Genomic DNA, 20110 nt, shown 5'->3' with positions numbered 1-20110 from the left:
TTCCTCGTACCCTGAAGATTGGAATCCAAACACTCCTCACAGGTGATCACTGACCCTATTTCGCCAGACTCTACTGGGAGGTCTCTGAGCAGCCGCCTTCCGGCCCACAAACATGTCTAAGGTAACTGAAGTAAGTTGTTCAGGGGACCGAGGAGACCCCCCCCTCAGCCTTCTTAGAAAGGCTCATGGAAGTGTACCGTACTTTACCCCTATTGACCCTGAGGCACCTGAAAATAGAAGGGCATTAAACCTGGCCTTTGTCTCACATGCAGCCAGCCCCAGACATTTGGAAGAAATTGCAAAGATTAGATGGGTTCGAAGGGAAAAATTTATCTGAGTTAGTTGAAATAGCCCAAAAAATTTTAACAATAGGGATTCTCAGGAAGAGACACAAAAAAATTGACTAGGGTTGTAGCGAGGGAAGGGGACCCCAAACATCCAAAGAATTCTGGTCTGGGAAAAAGAGAAAGGACAAAGGTTAGAGCGCCACTAGGAAAAAACCAATGTGCATATTGCAAGCAAGAGGGACACTGGACAAAAGATTGCTCCAACTTAGCCGAGTGTAAAATTCAGCCACCCCAGGAGTTGATAATGAAAGCTGATTCCGACTGATGGTGCTGCGGCTCGGTGGCCCCTTCTGAGCCGTTGGTTACTGTTAATATAGCGGGCCAGCCTAAGACTTTCTTGGTGGACACTGGGGCAACCTTCTCAGTTCTAAAACAAGATCCTGGCCCCACCAGGCGAGGAGCAACCCTGGCGCAAGGAGTGACTGGGTCCCAAACTTGTAAATGGACCACTGAACAAGTAGATTTAGGCCATAAAACTGTTACACATTCTTTCCTAATCATGCCTGAATGTCCCTACCCTGGATTACTGGGTAGAGACCTATTACATAAACTAATTGCTTCTTTGAGATTCACTGAAGGGGGTATGCATGTTAAAGTCGGCCAGGATGGCCCAACAATAGTAATGGTGACTGTGCCACTTGGGGAAGAGGGCCTACTTACCCCAGTGCCCAATGAAAATGTTCACACAGTCGATCCCCTCCTTAAAAGTCTCCAGGCGGACTTTCCCCAGGTATGGGCCGAGACCAATCCACCTGGACTAGTGATTCATCAAGCCCCGGTAATTGTGGGACTTAAGGTGTCTGCGCTTCCAGTAAGACAAACAATATCCTATGTCCCGGGAGGCTAGGCAGGGAATTGCTGTTCACATCAAGCATTTGCATGGCTTGGGCATTCTGACCCCATGCAAGTCACCATGGAATACTCCACTTCTTGTCTGAAAGTCTAACTCATCTGATTTCCAGCCAGTTCAAGACCTGAGAGCAGTAAACACCAGAGTAATGGATATTCCTCCCACTGTACCCAACCTGTATACTCACCTTAGTCTGCTTCCCCCTTCTCAGGTGTATTATACAGTTCTGGACTTAAAAGACGCCTTCTTTGCCATCCCGCTGGCCCCACAGAGCCAGCCACTGTTTGCATTTGAATGGACCGATCCTGAAGAGGGAAAAGCTGGACAGCTCACCTGGACACAACTCCCCCATGGATTCAAAAACTCTTACTCTTTTTTTTTTTAATTTTTTTTTTCAACGTTTATTTATTTTTGGGACAGAGAGAGGCAGAGCATGAACGGGGGAGGGGCAGAGAGAGAGGGAGACACAGAATCGGAAACAGGCTCCAGGCTCCAAGCCATCAGCCCAGAGCCTGACACGGGGCTCGAACTCACGGACCACGAGATCGTGACCTGGCTGAAGTCGGACGCTTAACCGACTGCGCCACCCAGGCACCCCTCTCTTACTCTTTTTTAATGAAGCCCTGAACCAGGATTTAGAACCATTTCGAATCTCCAAGCCGCAGGGAACTCTGTTGCGGTATGTTGATGATATCTTGCTGGTGGCCCCCTCTCGTTCAGAATGCCCGAGTGCCACCAAGGAACTCTTGAGTCTTCTGCAAAAACTGGGATACCGAGTATCAGCCAAAAAACGCAGATCTGTCACACTGCGGTCACTTTTTTAGGTTACAACATTAAAAAAGGTAAGCGCTATCTCAGTGAACAAAGAATTCGTGCTATACTCGATATTCCTCAGCCTAAAACTCGCAAACAAGTTCGCGAGTTCCTGGGGGCAGCAGGCTACTGCAGACTATGGATACCTGGCTTTGCTGAACTGGCAGCCCCTTTGTATGCCGCTCTCAAGGGATCTCTGGAGTCCTTCACATGGGGGGAGACTCAAACTAAAGCCTTCCAAGCTTTATGAGAGGCTCTCATGACCCCACTGGCCTTGGCCCTGCCAGATCCCACTAAGCCATTCCATTTGTTTGTAGCTGAGAAAGGGGGTGTAGCCCAGGGAGTTCTGACTCAGCACCTGCGACCTTGGCGCTGACCAGTGGCCTATTTATCCAAAAGGCTAGACCCAGTTGCTTCCGGGTGGCCCACATGCGTTCGACAGATTGCTGTCACCGTGCTACTAGTCAAAGACCAAGATAAATTAACCCTGGGACAGATGTTGCCTGTTATGGTGCCCCATGAAGGAGGCCTTACTGCGGGCTCCCCCAGAATGGTGGCTATCAAATGCTCGGATTACCCAGTATCAGGCATTGCTGCTCGACCAGCCCCAATACGTTTTTGTGCCCCCACAGCCTTAAACCCAGCTACTTTGCTGCCCAAAGGACTAGGTCCCCCTCTACATTCTTGTCCAGAGACCTTAGCGACAGTTTCGTCCCTCTGCTCCGATCTCACGGACATTCCCCTACAGGATCCTGATATCAACATGTTTTCAGACGGCAGTGGTTTTGTGTTTCAAGGGCAAAGGCATGCCGGTGCTGCAGTTACGACAAACCGCGAGGTTCTATGGCAACAGACCCTTCCCCCAGGAACCTCAGCCCCGTGCGCAGAGCTCATCGCACTAACTAAAGCCCTTGAAACTTGGTAAAAACAAGCCAGTTAATATTTATACACACAGCTGTTATGCCTTTGCAACTGTGCATGTGCACGGGTCCATCTATCAAGAGCGTGGCCTCCTCACAGCGAAGGGCAAGGACATCAAAAATAAAGCCAAAATTCTAGACCTTCTAACAGCCATCTAACCTGCAAGTCTCGAGATCATTCACTGCACTACCGATCTTGATAGACCCCCTGCTTCCACCGGAGCCCAATTACACTCCTAAAGATGTGAAGTGGATTTCAAAAAAAGGAGGAAGTATGATACCAGGACAAAAGTGGTTTCAGGATCCTGAAGGTAAGATATGCTTACCCGCGTCACTTGGGCGACGTATGGTGCATCTCCTCCACCAAGGGACTCATCTGGGAAAAACAAAGATGGTGGAATTGGTGCAGAAAAAGTTCAGGGCGCAAGAGCTGGGAAAAGAGATGGAGGAGATGGTTGAAAGATGTGTAAGTTGCACCCAAGTAAATCGCGGTGCAAATAAGTTTTCAGAAGCTAAAAGAGATAGAGGAACTGAGCCAGGCCGGTTTTGGGAAGTAGATTTTACTGAAATTAAACCAGGGAAATACAGATACAAATATCTGCTCGATTTTTTTTTGGACACCTTCTCCAGATGGGTTGAGGCGTTCCCCACTAAATCAGAAATGGCTGAGGTGACAGTTAAAAAATTATTAAATGAACTAATTCTTAGAGTCGGGCTGCCTTTGAGCATAGGATAGGACAATGGTCCGGCCTTCACGGCACAGGTATTGCAGGGTCTAGCCAGAGCATTGGGAATAGATTGGGAATTACATTGCTCATATAGACCCCAGAGCTTGGGTCAAGTAGACAGGATGAATCGGACTCTAAAGGAGACCTTAACCAAATTGTCCCTTGAGACTGGCGAAAATTGGGTTGATGTTCTGCCTTTTGCCCTTTTGCGAGCACGTTGTACTCCATTTATCAAGGGATTGTCCCCTTATGAAATTTTATTTGGCAGACCTCCACCTATCTTGCCGAGGCTAGGGGATGACATAAAGGAACAGCTAGAACAGGACCACTTGTTGGCTTCACTCATGGCCCTGCATCTTGTACAAAAGGAAATAACTAATGCCTTGAAAGAAGCCTTTGCCCATCCTCCTGTTCTTCCCCACCCCTTTCAACCAGGAGACTTAGTTTGGGTCAAGAGGCACGAGCCTAAACCCCTGGAGCCACGCTGGAAAGGACCACACACTGTGATCCTGACTACACCAATGGCCATGAAGATAGACGGTGTCCGAACCTGGATTCATCACTCTCAGGTTAAGAAAAACTGCGCGGAGGTGGGAACACCCAGGACTGATACAGGACTAGAGAATGAACAGCGATGGAAGGTTAAAAGGAATAATAGTCTGGGTTTGTATAATAAGCTTGGGAGACTGTGCGGAACTGCACCCCTTGTCTTTTTAGCCATACCAATGGGAACTCAGACACTGTCACAGGGAAGGTGGTAACATCTAATGCCTCTCGTACTATGCCTTGTTTCGTGTTCGACCTGTGTGACCTGGTAGGAGAAGAATGGGGGTTGCAAACCTGGGCAAGAGCTCTCGGAAACATTGGGGAGAACAATTTTGGATGTGGAAATAGGGCACTAGAGCAAAATTTGGCTAAGATGCAGACAGAAAAAATGAATGTGAAGGAGAGGGTCAATACCACTGTGCCAAATGGGGTTGTGGGATGCTAGCCCCCTGGTTAACAGGACGGGACATTGACCCCCTAATTACTCTCCTTAGAACCCCGAACCCCCAATGTGAGGCCCAAGGAAAATGTAACCCAACACCAGCTCATCTATTTTTTCCTCATTCTGAGATACTGGGCACACTTGGGGCCTCCGAATGTATGATGTCATTGTGCCCTTGGGGTTCACGACCAATTTTAACCCTAGAGGACCTCCAAGGGCAGGGTTGGTGTATACTGTGTCATGCCAACAATTCCGGATGAATTCGAGACACTCTTAGTTTGGTAAGGAACAATCTTAGAGCTAGGGAACGTGCCAGGGAGGCCAGCAATAATTGGTATCACTCTTGGTCCCCCTGACTCACATCGCTGCTCACCACCATAGCTGGGCCACTACTGTTGTTACTTCTCGGGTTAACTATCGGCCCATGCATTATCAATTGGTTAGTACAGTATGTCAAGAGGCAAGTTGGTGAAATAAAAATTATGATTAGGTCCAACTATGTCCCCTTAGTTCCTAATGATGAATCAAGGGATTGATTCACGGACAAGAAAAGGGGGAAATGTAAGGGTTAAATTGTAGTGTAGGGCTAACCTGTAGCCTTAAGAAATAAGAGTTTTGTTTTAACACTATAGGTTAAGAGATAACAGCCTTATCCTATCAATCAAGGGGTGGGATTAGTGTTTGGATTGGGGCAAGGGCCTGTTTGAACTGTTTCCACCTGGGCACTATTCCTTTGTTCTGTTCCCAGGTGATAAGACGATGTGGTCGGCTATAAAAACCCTGTACGCCAGCTGTTCGGGACCACACTCTGGTTAAGAGTGTCTGTCGGGACCGATCAGTTTGCCTTGCCTCTCATTGCAATAAACTTTGTTGTGACTGTCACTGGTTCCCATAGCATTCTGTTTCAGGAGTCGTGTGGATGCAACATTAACCCGGATCCCAGTACCCCCCTAACCTTGCCAACAGGCTCTTAAGCCCTTACTATCTCACACATGGTAATGTGCAATGTATCTCAATATCCTTTGTGTACGTTAGAAAGATCTAAGTGGGAGAGAGTTTAGGGGTCCTTTGGTCCTCAACAACTAATAGCCAATGTTCTTTCTAGAAATGCAACCAATCCAGTAACAGGTAACTAACTTATTAGTGCCTCCGGAAACCAGGTTCCTTTTATTAACCACTTTATTCCAAGCAAGAGTCCTATTCCAAGTGACCTGATTTTTCTAACTACTGTGTGACCCAGCACAAATTTGTTACCCTCTTCCTTTCCTTCTGTGGGTCTCAGATTACTTATGTATGAGATCATTATCTTGAGTAAAGTTTTCCTGGACTTTCCCTGAACTGACTCTAGAGGTCAGAGGAAGTAAGAGGAGGAATCAGGAAAGATGAGTCAAACATCCTCCCAAGGTCTGAGAAGGGCAGATCAACGAGGTTCAACTCGGTAGGCAACAAGCTGAGAGTAACGTCCAGGAAGCCGCGAGGCCAGCAGCAAAAACCCAGATCTTGAGAACCTGAGTCAGAGCCGCCCCAGCGCTCGCGCCTCTTCCGGAAGCCACGCCCACTCTAGGAGCCCGGTTCACGCCAGGCTGTTTTACTACCTGTGTCGACGGCGAACTACATTTCCCAGAATGCCATTCAAGCCGCCTCGCAGGGCAGTGATAAGTGCCTGCGTGACGCCATCAGCCGGCGCGCTGTTTAGCGTCCACTGATGTCGTGGCGCTTTGGAGAAAGAACTTGGTGTTTCTTCGGGCCCTGGTTCTGAAGACGCCGTCTGGGGGGCCCGTGGCTCCTTTCTACCCACCCCTCCTTCTGCTTTTTTGCCCCTACTGTGGCAGGATGAGGCGTGCAGGCCTGGGTAAGAAGAGGGCTGAGGTTCGAAGTTCGGGGGCCCTAGAACTGGCCGTACTGGGTGCGGGGATGTGGAAGGAAACCGGACCGGTCTTATGTCACTGGAATCTGGGCCAGAAAACAGGATGTATTCGAAGGGTCTTTGGAGGCGGTGCCGAGTGGAAACACACCATTTGTCCCAGATCCAAAAACTTTTCTTTAGTTTGGTTCAGTCCTAAGTTTGAATGGTAGGTTTATAGAGTAGCGGAGGAATGGGGATGGGGTATGTCCAGGTGCCAACTCAATAGTCAAGGTTGGTTTTTTAAATTGTTAATGACTGTCAGAGTGATTATGAAAACCGCTGGGTTTCCCGAATTCCGGCTTCGGTTTCTCGTACTGTACTCGTCCTGGGTGTTAGTTTTTTCAGAAGCGAAATTTGAAGAATGAATGTTGCACGCGAAGCACACTAACAATATTATTAAACTGGTAACAGTGAGTTACAAAGGTAAACGTACATGTCGTTACTGTTAAAGACTGTAGTGTGTAACATTGGGGGCAAAGGCCATTTTATCCAGAACATTTCTTATCTGAGTTTTGCTCCACTGTGAAAACTTAGGAAACAGGTTCACCAAGCACAAGGACTTTTAAGGGGGCCATTATAACGCACAGCTAATAAAACAGCATTTTCTGGTTTTTGAAGCTCTCTAGTAAGAGATACTTTTTTAAAAAACCTGCTAAATCGGGGTACAGTATACCTGAGAAAATACATGGAATATTTGAAAAAAGGGAATGTTGCTTTTTTCAGTTGTTACAATTAGAGGGAAAAAAAGTTTTTCAAAAGTGCCAGGTATTTAAAATTAGTGAAATTTTCCAGTAACTTTAGACGTATACATTGATTAAAAAATTGTATGAGGAAGAGCTTTTGAAAAATACAGCTTTTATGAATACTTGGATCATAGAAAGTTGGCCAAGTAACTTGTAGGGGAAAAATAGCTAATTTTGAATAGTTTTATATGCTTAATTTTTTTCTTTTTATCATTATTAATGACATTTATTGTGTACTTGAGTAAGCTCTAAGTGTACAGTTAATTGTGGCCCTGTTTGTGCTCCCAGAGCTTCCAGTCTAGATGGTGAGTAGGAACATGTACAAAGATAAATTATGGTATAAGTGATAACTATGCATCCAAATACTGAATAAGTTCTACAGCTAGTGTCTCAGAGGTTTCAGAGATAGAGCACTGCATACTTTGTGGAGATATCAGAACTTGGCACTAGAGCTTAAATAATGGAGGGTGAGACAGGCAAGGTCCAGTTGGAAACCAGACTCCCCCCTCCCCTATTCCTACCCCCCCCCAAAGTTGTAGGACTAGAATTATGAATAGTGTGTTTAAGGGTTATCATTAAGCCAGTTTGATTGAAGTAGGAGACATGGAACCAGAACCACATTGAGGAGATCTTTTGAGTGCCGGCCAAGGAGTTTGGATCTCAGCAATAGGTCCTTTGGGCCCTTTGAATGGTTTTTTTTGTTTTGTTTTGTTTTGTTTTGTTTTGCAGCAGTGTGCCATCATTTAAATTGCAGGAAACAGAGTGACTTGAGAAGTTGTGGTTCTTAGCCCTGACTGTACATTATAATCACCTGGAGAGCTTTTAAGGCATTGATACCTGGACTGCAGCCCAGACTAATTACATTAGAATCTCTAGGATGGATATGGATAGAGCTTTTGTTTTGTTTTGTTTTTGAAGCTCCCTTGTAGTTGAGTGGAAAGACAAGACGTTTACTTAAGTGTCTATTGTTATCATTTACACTGGTGTGCTGTGATTGTAATTTTTTTAAATTCTGTGTGTTGTTTTGTTTTGTATCAGTGTGTATTGGCCTGGAATTTTAAACTTGGGATAAATATTGAAGCTGATAGATATTCATGTGGAACACTTCACATGAATCTCTAAATGATTTGGCTCAGTTATTGATAGAAACTACCCAAAAGAAGTAGCATATATGTAAATGGACAAAGGCTAAGGATGACCTTTGGCATTCACTAGCTTTCCTACAACTTTTCATACTATATTTGGAGAGTTTTATGGATGGTGTGTCAGCAGTTGAGGGAAAATTTGGGAAATGCAAATCTTTCTACCCTGGAACACACTTGTTTAACATTTTGTTGTGGTTTCTGTGGTGGTGGAAATTGTGTGTCTGCTGCATATAAAGTACTCATTAGGTACAGGGGATATAGAAGTATGATACACTGTCTCTGCCCTCAAAGAAGTTTATGATTCCATTCTTGAGAAAGGCAGGCTCATTCAAAGTTGAATAACAGTGAATTCAGATTCTATTTAATTCATTTACAAGTATTCATTGAGTGTGCCTTTGTGTGTGTGCATCTGTATGTGTGTGTGTGTACACATTTGTGGGGGATATATAGCCATAAGTGAAACAAATTTAGTTTTTGCCCTTGTAGAACTATCTAGAGTGTGATATTACTGTTATGTACAGCAAGAGCTGTAAGAATTCAGAGGGAGTTTTACCTTTTAGAGAAAGTGAGGTTCCTGCTGTGTCTTGAAAGAGCTTCCACTTTACACTTCAGCCATCCTTCAACTACGAGCACTGACTGCTGCTTCCTACCCTTCCATCTTTTACTGTCCCTGTTGCCCCATCTACTCTTTGAGTTTATAGAGACCTAGTCTCTGTATCATCCCTTCCTCATTTCTCCATTGTAACTACTTCAATTCCTGTCCAGTATAGACCCCATATTCCATATCTTAAACCTCTCTTTTGTCAAGCAGTCTCGGCCTTTTGGAGCTCTGTTCTTCAGCCCCAGTGCTGTAAATCTCTTGATGAAATTCTTGATCAATCCAACGATGCAGGTTCTCACGGGCTAACTCAGGCTGATGAGTCCTTCTTCAGAAAAATCACACATTCAGGAGGATTGAAACCACCACAGTGTGTTGCCTCGGCCAGGATTATTTTCTCACCCTAGGATCCGTGTAGTCCTAGTCACTTTCCCTCATTATTCTCCTTACTGCTTTTTCCAAATGATACCGTTCCTTAAAGACAGCCTTATCTCTTCCTTTACTGAGAAAACTGATTGTATCAACTGTCTTTTGAAAACGTGGTTAAATAAGACCCTCAACTATGCTTTCCTCTCTCAATCCTTTAGCATATTTATATATAGATTCACTCTTCAGGCTCACTCCACCCATTTGATTGCCTGGTGAATATCAAGTACTTTATTAGGTAGTAGCTGGGACTGTGGATTCTGAAGTGCAATTCCACAGACGATAAGCTCCAAAAAGTAGTACCTAGAAAGAACAATGGATCTGACACATGGAAGTTTCTGAAATATTTGTTGAATGAATTCCCCTCTTAATTCTCAGGTAATGTTCTCCATAAGTTATTTTCCATAAGTTCTCTCTTCTATTTAAAAGAAAGAAATGCAAATAAAGGACCCTCCCTCTGCCATGAGCTCTTTCCTGCTACATTTATCCTCTTGCTCCCTTTCCCTTCGTAGCCAAGCTTCTTCAATGGATAGTTGAGACTTACTTTTAGATCCTTTTTAAAAGTTGTAGTTTTATGGAGAGGGAATGTATCCTGAATATCCTTTTAGATCAGTGCCTACTTTAGTGTCTTGTGGGCAATTAATAAGCAATCAGTAAATAAGTATAAAACAAATTGAATATTCTTTGCTTAAAAGAGGGCATTAGAAAAGAATTGTTCTGATCTCCATTTGGTTATTAATTTTTAAAATTCCTTTGAAGTGTGAATGTTATAGACATATGTGGTCTGCAACGCCCTCCAGGGGTCTTTTTTGGTTCTTTTCTATCAAGGCTTCAAAGGTGGCTTGTTTTTGCTACAACTATACTGTGACTCTGATCCTTGCAGGTGAAGGAGTACCTCCAGGCAACTATGGGAACTATGGGTATGCTAACAGTGGGTACAGTGCCTGTGAAGAAGAAAATGAGAGACTCACTGAAAGTCTGAGAAGCAAAGTAACTGCTATAAAATCTGTAAGTACGTAACAGATGATATACTTTCCAATTTGTGTATTTATGTATACATATGTACTTATAAACTATTTGTTGGTATCATATGGAGGAATTCAGTTACCCAAGTTGTGTATAGTTCAGTGAGGTCAAAGTACACTCAAAATTTAAACATGATTTGAATAGAAGATTAAAAGTGTGGCCAAATCAAAACATAATGGTACATTTATTTTTTTTAGCTGTGTGTGTGTGTGTGTGTGTAAATCTACAGTACTATATGTTGTCTGTAGTAATGTCTCAGAGCGGTACATCTTCCACCCCCAAGCAGTTCTTCTCCTGACTTTTGTTCTTCTAGTATACTAAGCTACACATCTCAGTGTTTCTATCTTTGTACATCACGTTAGTCACTGAGTTTTGTGCTTCCTTCTTTCTGTTTCTACTTTTCTCTTCCTGATACCATCCCTTGGTTTTCGTAGGCAAAGTATGGAGAGAGCCTCGTAACCTATTTGTTCCTCATTTTTTGCATGTTCCGCCATCTTTTTGGAGTGTTTGTAAAATTGCATCCTTTGCTCCCAGAAGTCTTCAGTGCCTTCCCATGATGTAAGAATAAAATCCATACTCTGTAGCTTGGTTAAATGGGTCCTTTAGAGATTATCCACAGCTTATCAGACCTTATCTCCTACACTTCTGGAATGTGTATATGTTTTCTGCCAGACAAATTAGAGAATCTCTCGTCCTGTGCATGGTGTCACTTGCACTCCCACATCTTTGATCATACTCTCCCTTTACTGGGGAGGTGTCCTTTCCCTCCTTACATTGGCCAAAGCCTTTAATAGTAAAGGCTCCACTTCTCTGCACTCCTTCCTTCCTGCAAGCTTTACCTAATTACCACATCAGAAGTAACTCTTTTCCTTGTGAACATAAGACAGTTTGCACCATTTCTACAGCATGTATTGCATAGGAATCTGCATTGGGATTATTTGTATGTAAAAGAAATTTACCAGAATGTAGAGTTTTCTGTTTTTATTTTTATCTTTATCACAGCACCTAAGCATAATTCGTTATCAGTGGTATTGAGTTTAACATGTGTTAAGTAAAAGAATTACAAAAATATGATTTTAACAGTGTATGTAATTGATTCTGTATTACAGTAAACATGCTATAAACTCATAGAGCCTTCAGTAGAAACTCATGTTGCTAAAACTTAATTGGTATTTCATTAGTCTTTGGAAAATACAATTGTGTTCAGCCTGGATACTAATAACATTCTGAAAAGAGTGTTGTTTTCAAAGTCATATTAGATCAAAAAGAGTTGATCTACGAACTAAGTAATACTGTATAATGTTAACAGTTTAGAAAATCAACATTGATAGAGAATGAAGAATTATTTATTTTTAACTCTGACATTGATAATTTAGCTCCTTATTGGAATAAAGGTTTACCCCCCCGCCCCCCGGGAAATTTCTTTCCTTGTCATGAATGACAGTTGTAGAAAGTAGTTAGGTGATTTGGGCTATTTGGCTTTATAGTTGCTTTATTATCTCTGGATTGTTAAATTTGGGGAAAAAGCTCATGTTCTGATCTATAGAATTCTAGTGTGATTTTGTGTATCACCCCATATACTTTCCACACAAGAGAAGTTGAGAACAATATTTGCAATGGTTTGCCAAGATTTTCATTTGTTGCTTGTAATTTATCCAAATATCTTGGAAGTGAAGCCTTTAATGAATTTGTCATATAAAGTATCGAATAGGCTTTGGTCTGAATAACAGCCATAATCACTTAAATTGTATTTTTTTAAGGCTCGGCTGAGCCTTAACAATAACTTGTCAATCTTTTTCCAGTTTATTGTCATACTTTAAAGGAAAACTTTTAGAATCTAAATAGGGCACCCCATGACTTAGTTAAGCCTCCTATTCTTGATTTTGGCTCAAGTATGATGTCATGGTTCATGAGACCGAGCCCTGCATTGGGCTTTATGCTGACAGCACAGAACCTGCTTAGGATTCTCTTTCTCTCTCTCTCTCTCTCTCTCTCTCTCTGTCCCTCCCCTGCTCATTCTCTCTTTCTCTCAAATAAACATTTTTAAAAAAGAATCTGAATAAATAACTAGTTTAGGCATATATTCAAGGTAATGTCCCATGTAGATTTTAATTGATAATATAGGTACTTATATATATCTCTTAAAATGTAAAGAAGAAAATATACATATAAATGCTGTTGTATGAATAATATAAAGAGAGGAAGAAAAAAGCATGCAAGGATAAGAGAACCAGAGAGAAGTGTGTACCAAAATTAAAAGATGGAATTGAATATTAAAATGAAATCAAAATGAAGAGCAGGGAGACAATATCCATAGTTGGGAAACAGTAGAAATTCTAAATTTATTTTCCTTTAATGTCAGTGGAAAAATTATCAGAAAAAACTATATGTAGTTTATAGTTTTAGAAGACAGTTTTGAGAAAATGTGTATGCTTAGAATGGCATTTTACTCTATAACACTTAAATGCCATTATGTGAGTAATAATGCATGTGTCTTTTTTTTTAATAGCTTTCCATTGAAATAGGCCATGAGGTTAAACATCAAAATAAATTATTAGCTGAAATGGTAAGTGGTTGTGACTTTAAATTTAAGAAAGTTGATCTAATATTCTCAAATTTAGTCTTTTAATCAGGAATAATATCATTTTAACTCTTACCCATTTTGAAATTAATCTAGAGATCATAAGTTCTGGATTCCGGCCTATTTGTATCTCATTGCTTTGAAATAACTAATAGGTTTATTCATTCTTGCATTTTTCATCTTCCCTAACACACTGTGAGTAGGAGGAGGAGGTGGAAGCCATTGTATTTTTAATCTTATGTTTAAAACACTGTTAAAGGCTCAGGAAAAATGACTGTTTTGAGTGTTCTTGGAGATCTCAATGGATACTGACTACCAAGTAATCAAAAAGCACTTCATATCTATCCAATTGATTGTCTTTCATGTAATGTGAGCCTATTTCTATTTGATCTCCTAAGGATCACTTCTGAACAAATCAATAAGATTTGAACATAGTAACATCCCAGAGCCTTTTATCTCTCCAGTCTAAGGGAGCTCAGCAACATATACCTTTCTTTGTAGAACCTCTTTCCATTCTTTATTTCGAATGTCAAATTTCTCTAGACGTTCCCTAGTTTCTCCACTTGCTTTTAAAATTGTGTTATTCAGAAATGAATAGGTCATTGAAAGCAATGTTCTTATGGAGGTTGTACATTCAAATCACTGGGGAACTTTCTGTAAGTGTTTATGCTAGTTCTCAACCTAAATAGAATTTTAGGGGGAGGGACCTACATATATGTATTTTGGAAAAAGAAAAGTGTCCCAGGTGATTGTGATACATAACCCTGGTGAAGAGCTATAGATCTAAAGTGTTTGAACTACATAGAGCCCGAGCTGTGCAAATGCTGTCATTCAGCTGGGGCCTTTACATCTTAGGATACTGAGATTTCTGTGAAAGTGCAGTATTTCTAATCTACACCTAGTCCTCTCATCTTCAGGACTTTTCCAGTTTCCAACTATGTTTTAATATGGTAGTTTTCCCCATCCATATTTGGAGTCTAACCACATTTTACTGCCTTTACATGATATTCTCTTAACTTTTAATAAACTCTGCTGTACTTCAAAGTCAGCTATCTGAATTAAAGAATCTTAAAAGTAAAGTACCTTTAACTGCTAACCATATTAAACTTTAGATGAATTATCATACTGAATTACTGAAAGCAACCAACCATTTGCCCTTTGAGAGCAATGCCCCAACAAAAACTGAGAATCAAACACCTGTATGATAGTAGACAAACTACTTACCTTTATTATTAGTGTCTTAATTCACACAATTGGAAAAAGACCTAAATAGTTTGGGATTTTGAATTACTCTGATGCTGAAAGAAACGTTTATTCAATGAAAGAGCTTTTTATTCATTGAGAGAATTACTCTATTTTGCACAGAGTAATCAGGCTTGATTACCCAAGTTATAAACAGGCTCCTGAATTGATTAAACACTAAAAATTTCATTAAAAATGTATTCTAAGGACAGTATATTCAATTACTTAAATGTGCATATGTACAATATTAGAATCTAACTATTTTGTTTTCCCTTTCTCCTCATAGGATTCACAGTTTGATTCTACAACTGGATTTCTAGGTAAAACTATGGGAAAACTGAAGATTTTATCTAGAGGGAGCCAGACAAAGCTGTTGTGCTATATGATGCTGTTTTCATTGTTTGTCTTTTTTGTCATTTATTGGATTATTAAACTGAGGTGATGCAAGTAAGTGTGAGTTTGGGATTTGTTCCAACTTAACTGTTTGGAGTACCATTTTGGTAAAAAATCAGCATCAAAACATTCCTAATTTTCAAATATTAAGACTTTTTCCATTGACGATTACAGAATTGTGCTTGTTTTATAAATCACATTAGGTAATACAGTACTCTTTGAATACTGTTTCTTAATGATTAATTTTTTGCCCCTATTTTCAGGGGTACTGAGATGGGCTGAAGTCAGTCTGGCCCTAAGAATTTTTTTTCCTGTTGTTTGCCATCAGATTAAATAGCCGTATAACACTCTGTTGTTAGCATAAATGTGGGTTTATGTTCCCGTGAAGAAACTTAGTGGGAGAATAACAGAATGCCTGGAGAGCCTGATGTTGAGCTCTTGAGGTAGTGAACAAGTTTGTGATTGAATGCTATATGTCTTTTCCCAAGTTGTCATCAACCCTGATAATGTATTCCCCTTTCTTCCTTCATTTGGTTAAAATTATAGGCTGATTTCCTCTTACCTAAGTTTTCCTCAGAATTTTTGATGATATGACTTCTTGTTCTCCTCTGCCCAAGGACCTCATCTTTTACTAAAGCTTGTTATTTTGGCCTATTTCTTGTAGGGCCCAAAACAAATGTATACTAGTCTAGTTGTTTTTTGTTAACTTTATACATACCATTGACTTGGCTTATAATAATTTTATGATTTTAGCTGCTTAGGTAGGCCATTTGGTTATAATTTGTGATAGAATAATGTGAAGCTAAAGTAATTGCTAAGCTCCGAGTGGAAATAAAATTAACTGCCTCTGCTTTATTATGTGTTCAAAATAGATATTGAAAGTACTCAGGCATTGAATTTGGGGTTAAGAGTATTGTTGCTTTAATCCAGTATGTTTGTGGAAAGGAAAACAAAGATGGATAGAAAGAAATATTAAAATGTTCTTAAATACTCTGCATTGCTACTGTTTGGGATTTGCCCATTGATGGGCTCTAAAAATAAAATTTTTAATGAAATATATTGTCTTTGTTGCCTCTTTGTTCAAGTGTTTTTGTTTTTTTGTTGTTGTTTTTACATAGAATCTGAGACATGGTCCTGAAAACAGATCCCAAACAAAATCAGGAAAAGTTAATATACTTGTATTATTTCAGAATTTGCTTCAAACAAATGACATAAGTCATGACTTCGGTTTGAAAAATCTCTTTCTTTGTATTTTCAGTTGTAAGTCTATTATCTTTGATTTTGCTGAGTGTGCAATCCTTTTTGCTCATCCTTAATTACCTATCAATTCAGGTCCTGTCTTCGGCTGTGTTTATCATCAGGCCTCTACTGGACAGGTGGAAACACCAGAACTGAGAGGGGTTAAGTGACTTTTCATATAAGAGGCTGGAGGACTTATGATGTGATATATAAGGGACTCTGGTTTGAGTTAGATGACCTGAGTTCAGATCACCATTCCTTAACTTGCTCAGTCCCTGTTTGGGACTGTTTCTTCATTCTTCATTCACCTATTTCCTAGGATTGTTGTGAGAGGTAAATAATTTATTGAAAATACATGACACATAATAAATGTTAGTTCTCCCTATTGTTAACAGACACATCAGATATTTTACAAGACAACATGTTGGTGTCAGGCTTTGAGATGATGCTGTGACTTCCAAGTGGACATCCCTATCAGAGATTCAGTTTTGAAGAATTATTTAACTGTGTACTCTGTGCCAACTGTGTGACATCAGAGCTCAGGGAAGACTAAAAAATCATTGTCAATAATTAAAATTGCAAAAGGAAGAACAGAAGGCCAAAGAAAAATGACTAGAAGATGGAAACAAGAGAACCAACAATGCAAATAAATGAAATATCAAAGCCTTGGGAAAACCAGTGATGGCAAGTGGGGGATGGATTTCAAGATTAAGGTTTGGCTGTTATATGACAGTCTTTGTAAAGTATTAAAACACTATTTAAATGTTAGATATTATCAAGGAGGTGGGGATTTCAGGAAATGGGGTTTGGGGGCGATGTAAAAGTGATTCTCATCACTGCACTGTCCATTTCTTATTTTACAATTCTAAAAACTGCCTAAAACAGGTTGGCTGAGATTCCTGGCAGGCAGCAGACTTCTCTGGAAGGGCCTGTCCCTGCCCCCTCAGAGATTCTTCTGGCAGCACCATTTCTTCCTTTTGTTTGGAAACCCCTAGCAAAAAGTACTCCCAGAAATAAAATTGGGGGAACACCTCAAATATGGAAAAGTTTTAGCCCTTCATAATCCTTCACAAGCCCATTGCTAACTCTATAGTACTTTATTGCTATAGGTGTCTGAGAAGTTGATTATAACAATTCAGGCAAAATATTCACATAGTTTTTATTCAGTGTAAGACTTTCAGATATTTGGGTGGTGGGTGACACACTGTATATTCTATATTTTAAAGGGTGGAGAAAATTGAGGAAGCAATTTATAAAAATCCCAAATGTCCACATCTTTCTGCCAAGTATCTAGTCACTTCATTTCAGTATGAGTTGGTCCTTGGAAGTATGCTAACACATTTGCACAGAAAAGAAAGTACTACTTACCTGCACCATCCCCTTTGGATACAAGGTGTAGGTCTCTACAATGAGGAGAGGGAGAATTACACATATTATTGATAGAATTTAAATTGGCATGCAAATTAATTCTTGGATACTACTGGAACAGAGAATAGTCGTTAAATCTAAAACAAATATGCACCATCTTAAACATCAGAATTCTGGAGCAGAAAACCCAGCACCTGCATCCATAGAAAGCTGGTTCTATAAAATAAACTAGTCCTATTTTTTCAATGCTCTTAAATTTCAAATTATATGTATTGAATTTGCTTCCTTGTAGAGAAAGTGGGAAAGGCGCTTGATAATTTAGGTTCATTCAGTTAGTAAATAACTTCATCAGGCTATACTGATGAATAACCTTTGACTAAATATTTACTGGGTAGCAGAAGAGCACCAGAGCTAAGACTGAGAGCTATGAGGTCACACTGGCTGAACATAAATCCTGGTTCCCACTCATAAGTTTGGGTGGATGACCTCTCCACCTCAGGTACTCTCTTTGTAAAACAGGAAGAAAAATTGTATATAGGTAGTGGTAACACAGCATTACTGTGCTAATTAAGTGATATTACTTGTAAAGAAATTAGAATGGGGGCACCTGGGTGGCTCAGTCGGTTGAGTGTCCGACCTCAGCTCAGGTCATGATCTCACAGTGTGAGTTCGAGCCCCGCATCGGGCTCTGTGCTGAGGGCTCAGAGCCTGGAGCCTGCTTTGGATTCTGTGTCTCCCTCTCTCTCTGCCCCTCCCCCGCTCATGCTCTGCTCTCTCTCTGTTAAAAATAAACATTAAAAAAAAAAAATTAGAATGGGTTCCTGGGACTCAGCGGTAGATGTTGCCTTTGTGGTCGAACGCTTAGAAATCTAATCGGTCACACTCACCCACATGTTGCTGAAAAAATTTCTCCCCGCTGCCTGGCCTCCCCGCCCCACCATCCTGCTACAGAAGGAAGCTGCTGCCTTTCCTCTTCTAGTGAGGGGTCCCCACTTTCTGGAAGTTAGTTCAATTAGGTTTCTTTGCAGCCTCAGCAATCTGATGGAATTAAAAAATTTAACGTTCATTCATTTTTTGATAGAGACAGAGCATGAGTGGGGGAGGGACAGAGAGAGGGAGATGCATTATCTGAAGAAGGCTCCAGGCTCTGAACTATCAGCACAGAGCCCCACGCAGGGCTCGAACCCAAGGACCGTGAGATCGTGACCTGAGCCAAAGTTGGACGCTTAGCCGACTGAGCCACCCAGACACCCCTGATGGAATTAAAAAAAAAAAATCTATGATATTTTAATGTATCTATCTTATTTACATTATTAGAATGAAAGCAACAGGGTTCAGCTTTGGAAGCAGAAGTCTGAAGAGAGAAACTTAGAAAGTTGTCTACTTGTAGAGGTTTGATGAAACAGTTGATAAACATTCTATTTCCTTTTACTTTCTCTACAGTTATATTTTTTAATTCTATTTTGAAACTTACCTAACTGTATGAGGTACAGGGCACAAATGATTTTCTTTTTTTTTTTTTTTAATTTTTTTTTAAATGTTTATTTTTGAGAGAGACAGAGTGTGAGCAGGGGAGGGGCAGAGAGAGGGAGACACAGAATCCGAAGCCTCAGCAGAGAGCCTGATGTGGGGCTCGAACTCACAAACCTCAAGATCATGACCTGGGCCAAAGTCACACACTTAACAGACTGAGCCCCACAAATGATTTTCTTTTTCATTTACAAAGTGCCAACTAGTTATTCTCACAGTAAATATTGGATAACATTTTCTTGCTCTTACATATAGGGTCTTTTGCTGGGGTATTTATTTTGTTCTATTCAGTTTTCTATTCTTGTACCAGTAACACACTATTTTAATTATTGGACTTTCGTAGTATTTTCATAGTTAATAGATACCTATTCAATCTTTCTGATGAACTTCATTATACTTTGATGATATTTTAATAAAGCAGAGTGGATTTTTATGAGAACCACGTTAATCTTTTATAATATTCTCTGAAGAAAATCTCCAAAATGTTTCCCTAACTGGAAAGTTGGATTCTGACTCCAAGCAAATTTCTCATTTCATTTCATTACATATTAATATTTAATGGTATAGCCCCAGAAACCAGCTTTCTGGGGCTGGGAAGGGTAGGAGGGTGATTTATAGTAATTTTTTATTTCTTTGGTGTAAATATTCCCGCCACACTTGATTTCAGTCTACCAATGTGACATCGCTGAACACAGTTGTGAAAATATCTGCACAACTGGCTCTCATGAGCTGGTACAAGGTACTGTAGCATACCACTGGCTATATTGATGACAAATATTCTTTTAAAAGATGTATAAGTTACTTGTTTTTTAGATGAGGACATCTCACTTAAATTTTAATAGAAAACAAAATTAGGCAACATGAAGTTAAATTGATAAAGTAACTTGAAAATAGTATTTTTCAAAGACAGTGGACTCTTAGAAGATCATTTGTGCATTTTGCATGTCAACCTTTTCTTAATTGGTATACGTAAATTCATGCTACATTTATGGACCTTCCATCCTTTGATAGTTCAAGTTCTGTATATGAATCGTATACAAAAAGGGTAGGTGATTATTGTCATTCTCCATGCTTTTCCCTGCAATTGGATGGTCAAACAGAGTGCAAGGGTCGCTCTGTATATTTAAAAAAGCTTTTTTCTCTTTAGAAAAGTATTGGCTTCTGGGGCGCTTGGGTGGCTCAGTTGGTTGAGCGACCAACTTCGGCTTAGATCATGATCTCGCAGTTTGTGAGTTCAAGCCCTGTGTCAGGCTCTGTGCTGACAGCT

At 40.5% G+C, this 20110-nt stretch overlaps 2 protein-coding genes across 3 annotated transcripts; both read left to right on the top strand.

Annotated features, from left to right (window-relative positions):
* Nucleotides 1-3249: 3249 nt before the first annotated feature.
* Nucleotides 3250-5528, top strand: LOC122487890. The gene has a single exon (XM_043588874.1). The coding sequence runs from the start codon at nucleotides 3781-3783 to the stop codon at nucleotides 4417-4419; it is 639 nt and encodes a 212-aa protein (XP_043444809.1). The 5' UTR covers nucleotides 3250-3780; the 3' UTR covers nucleotides 4420-5528.
* Nucleotides 5529-6035: 507 nt separating this feature from the next.
* Nucleotides 6036-16995, top strand: BET1 (Bet1 golgi vesicular membrane trafficking protein). 2 transcript variants are annotated; one of them, XM_043588873.1, is made up of 5 exons: nucleotides 6314-6498; nucleotides 10348-10472; nucleotides 13000-13056; nucleotides 14600-14633; nucleotides 16341-16995. In XM_043588873.1, exons 1-5 carry the CDS (start codon nucleotides 6480-6482, stop codon nucleotides 16397-16399), a joined length of 294 nt encoding a protein of 97 aa, XP_043444808.1. In that variant the 5' UTR covers nucleotides 6314-6479; the 3' UTR covers nucleotides 16400-16995. The 2 variants fall into 2 exon arrangements, with proteins under 2 accessions (XP_043444806.1, XP_043444808.1); XM_043588871.1 differs by lacking the exon at nucleotides 16341-16995 and having other exon boundaries at nucleotides 6036-6498; nucleotides 14600-15761.
* The last annotated feature ends 3115 nt before the right edge of the window (nucleotides 16996-20110 follow it).

The sequence above is a fragment of the Prionailurus bengalensis genome, chromosome A2 (genome assembly GCF_016509475.1).
Source record: "Prionailurus bengalensis isolate Pbe53 chromosome A2, Fcat_Pben_1.1_paternal_pri, whole genome shotgun sequence".
In the NCBI taxonomy this organism is placed as follows: domain Eukaryota; kingdom Metazoa; phylum Chordata; class Mammalia; order Carnivora; family Felidae; genus Prionailurus; species Prionailurus bengalensis.
Note: the sequence above shows the minus strand (reverse complement) of the source record. Positions and strands in the feature narration are given on the sequence as shown.

Excerpts from the sequence above, each read along its gene's own strand:
- LOC122487890 (XM_043588874.1), top strand. The coding sequence starts at position 3,781 with ATGAATCGGACTCTAAAGGAGACCTTAACCAAATTGTCCCTTGAGACT.
- BET1 (XM_043588871.1), top strand. Across the intron at positions 10,473-12,999 it reads AAGTAACTGCTATAAAATCT|CTTTCCATTGAAATAGGCCA; the intron begins GTAAGTACGTAA and ends TTTTTTTAATAG. Across the intron at positions 13,057-14,599 it reads ATAAATTATTAGCTGAAATG|GATTCACAGTTTGATTCTAC; the intron begins GTAAGTGGTTGT and ends TTCTCCTCATAG.